General features: G+C 58.6%; 1 protein-coding gene across 1 annotated transcript in view; it reads right to left on the reverse strand.

Moving 5' to 3' along the window:
* The window catches only part of PTPRN (protein tyrosine phosphatase, receptor type N), a 17,291-nt gene that overhangs the window by 3,795 nt on the left and 11,787 nt on the right, over positions 1–1,709 (reverse strand). The window contains exons 13-14 of the mRNA XM_025191520.1: positions 1,577–1,686; positions 1,279–1,485 (exon numbers count right to left, since the gene is read on the reverse strand). Of these exons, the coding sequence (XP_025047305.1) occupies positions 1,279–1,485; positions 1,577–1,686 (317 nt within the window). The remainder of the gene's footprint in view (positions 1–1,278; positions 1,486–1,576; positions 1,687–1,709) is intronic.

A 1,709-nucleotide genomic window follows, 5' to 3' on the forward strand; every position in this document is an offset into this window, starting at 1 on the left:
ACCCTGGGAAAAAAAACCCGCAGCATCCTTATGGGCTCGGCAGTGCTATGTTGGCTAGCACTATGGAAGAAAGAGACTTGGGGGTCATCATTGACCACAAGATGAACATGAGCCTGCAATGCGATGCGGCGGCTAGTAAAGCGACCAAAACGCTGGCTTGCATCCATAGATGCTTCTCAAGCAAATCCCGGGACGTCATTCTCCCCCTGTACTCGGCCTTAGTGAGGCCGCAGCTGGAGTACTGTGTCCAGTTTTGGGCTCCACAATTCAAAAAGGATGTGGAGAAGCTTGAGAGAGTCCAGAGAAGAGCCACGCGCATGATCAGAGGTCAGGGAAGCAGACCCTACGATGACAGGCTGAGAGCCCTGGGGCTCTTTAGCCTGGAAAAGCGCAGGCTCAGGGGTGATCTGATGGCCACCTACAAGTTTATCAGGGGTGACCACCAGCATCTGGGGGAACGTTTGTTCACCAGAGCGCCCCAAGGGATGACGAGGTCGAATGGTCACAAACTACTTCAAGATCGTTTCAGGCTGGACATAAGGAAGAACTTCTTTACTGTCCGAGCCCCCAAGGTCTGGAACAGCCTGCCACCGGAGGTGGTTCAAGCGCCTACATTGAACACCTTCAAGAGCAAACTGGATGCTTATCTTGCTGGGATCCTATGACCCCAGCTGACTTCCTGCCCTTTGGGCGGGGGGCTGGACTCGATGATCTTCCGAGGTCCCTTCCAGCCCTAATGTCTATGAAATCTATGAAATATGTGCACACACGTACACAAATGCACATGTGAAAACACCCACCCAGCCACACAGAGGCATGCATTCTGGCACAGGTCTGACATCCCCAACTGGAACATGTGAACACATGCACAGATGCACATGTGAAAAAACATACACACGCACACACACGCACACACTTAAGCAAGTCCAACACCACCAGCTGGTAGCAGCAACAAGACGCACACTCTGGAACAGGTGCATCACCAGCAGAGGGCAGCAGGAACAGACCTGTGTGCACACATGTGCTTGCTTACACATGCACACACATGCACTTTGGAGCAGGTTTGACACTAGTAGCAGGGAGACACTTGGCACACACATGCGTGTTCACACACACACACACACACCTGTGCAAGCACTCTGTGACACCAGCAGCAGGGGGCAGGAGGAACACACCCTTGTGCACACGCGCACACACACCCGTGCAAACACTCTGCAGCAGGTATAACACCAGCAATAGGGGCAGCTTCTGCACACGCAGGCACACACGGCGGCTCACCAGGATCATGTGGCCGGTGGAGATGTCCATGTTGGACTGGGCGGGCTCCTCGCACCAGGACGGCGTGCTGCTGTGCGAGCTGGGGCTGGCCTGCGGCGCGTCGCTGAACTGGGACGAGACGCTGCTGACGCGGGAGGTCTCGGCCGGCGCGGGCGGATCTGCCCGCCCGAACAGCGACTTGGCCGCCATGTGCTGGCGGCACAGCTCCTGCAGCGAGGGCACGGCTCAGCTCTGCCCTCCTGGACCCAGCGCGGGGAGCTGTGCCCGCGGCGCAGGGGACACGATCCGCCGACCCTACCTGGTACTCGAAGGGGGTGTCGGCGGCACCCTCGGGCCCCAGGGCGACCAGGCGCTCTTTCTCGCGCCGCTTGGCGTGGTGGTGGAGGCAGGCAGCCACGGCGGATGGCCCACCCCCGCCCGCCCCGCACCCC

The sequence above is a fragment of the Alligator sinensis genome, unplaced genomic scaffold (genome assembly GCF_000455745.1).
Source record: "Alligator sinensis unplaced genomic scaffold, ASM45574v1 scaffold673_1, whole genome shotgun sequence".
Taxonomy (NCBI): Eukaryota; Metazoa; Chordata; order Crocodylia; family Alligatoridae; genus Alligator; species Alligator sinensis.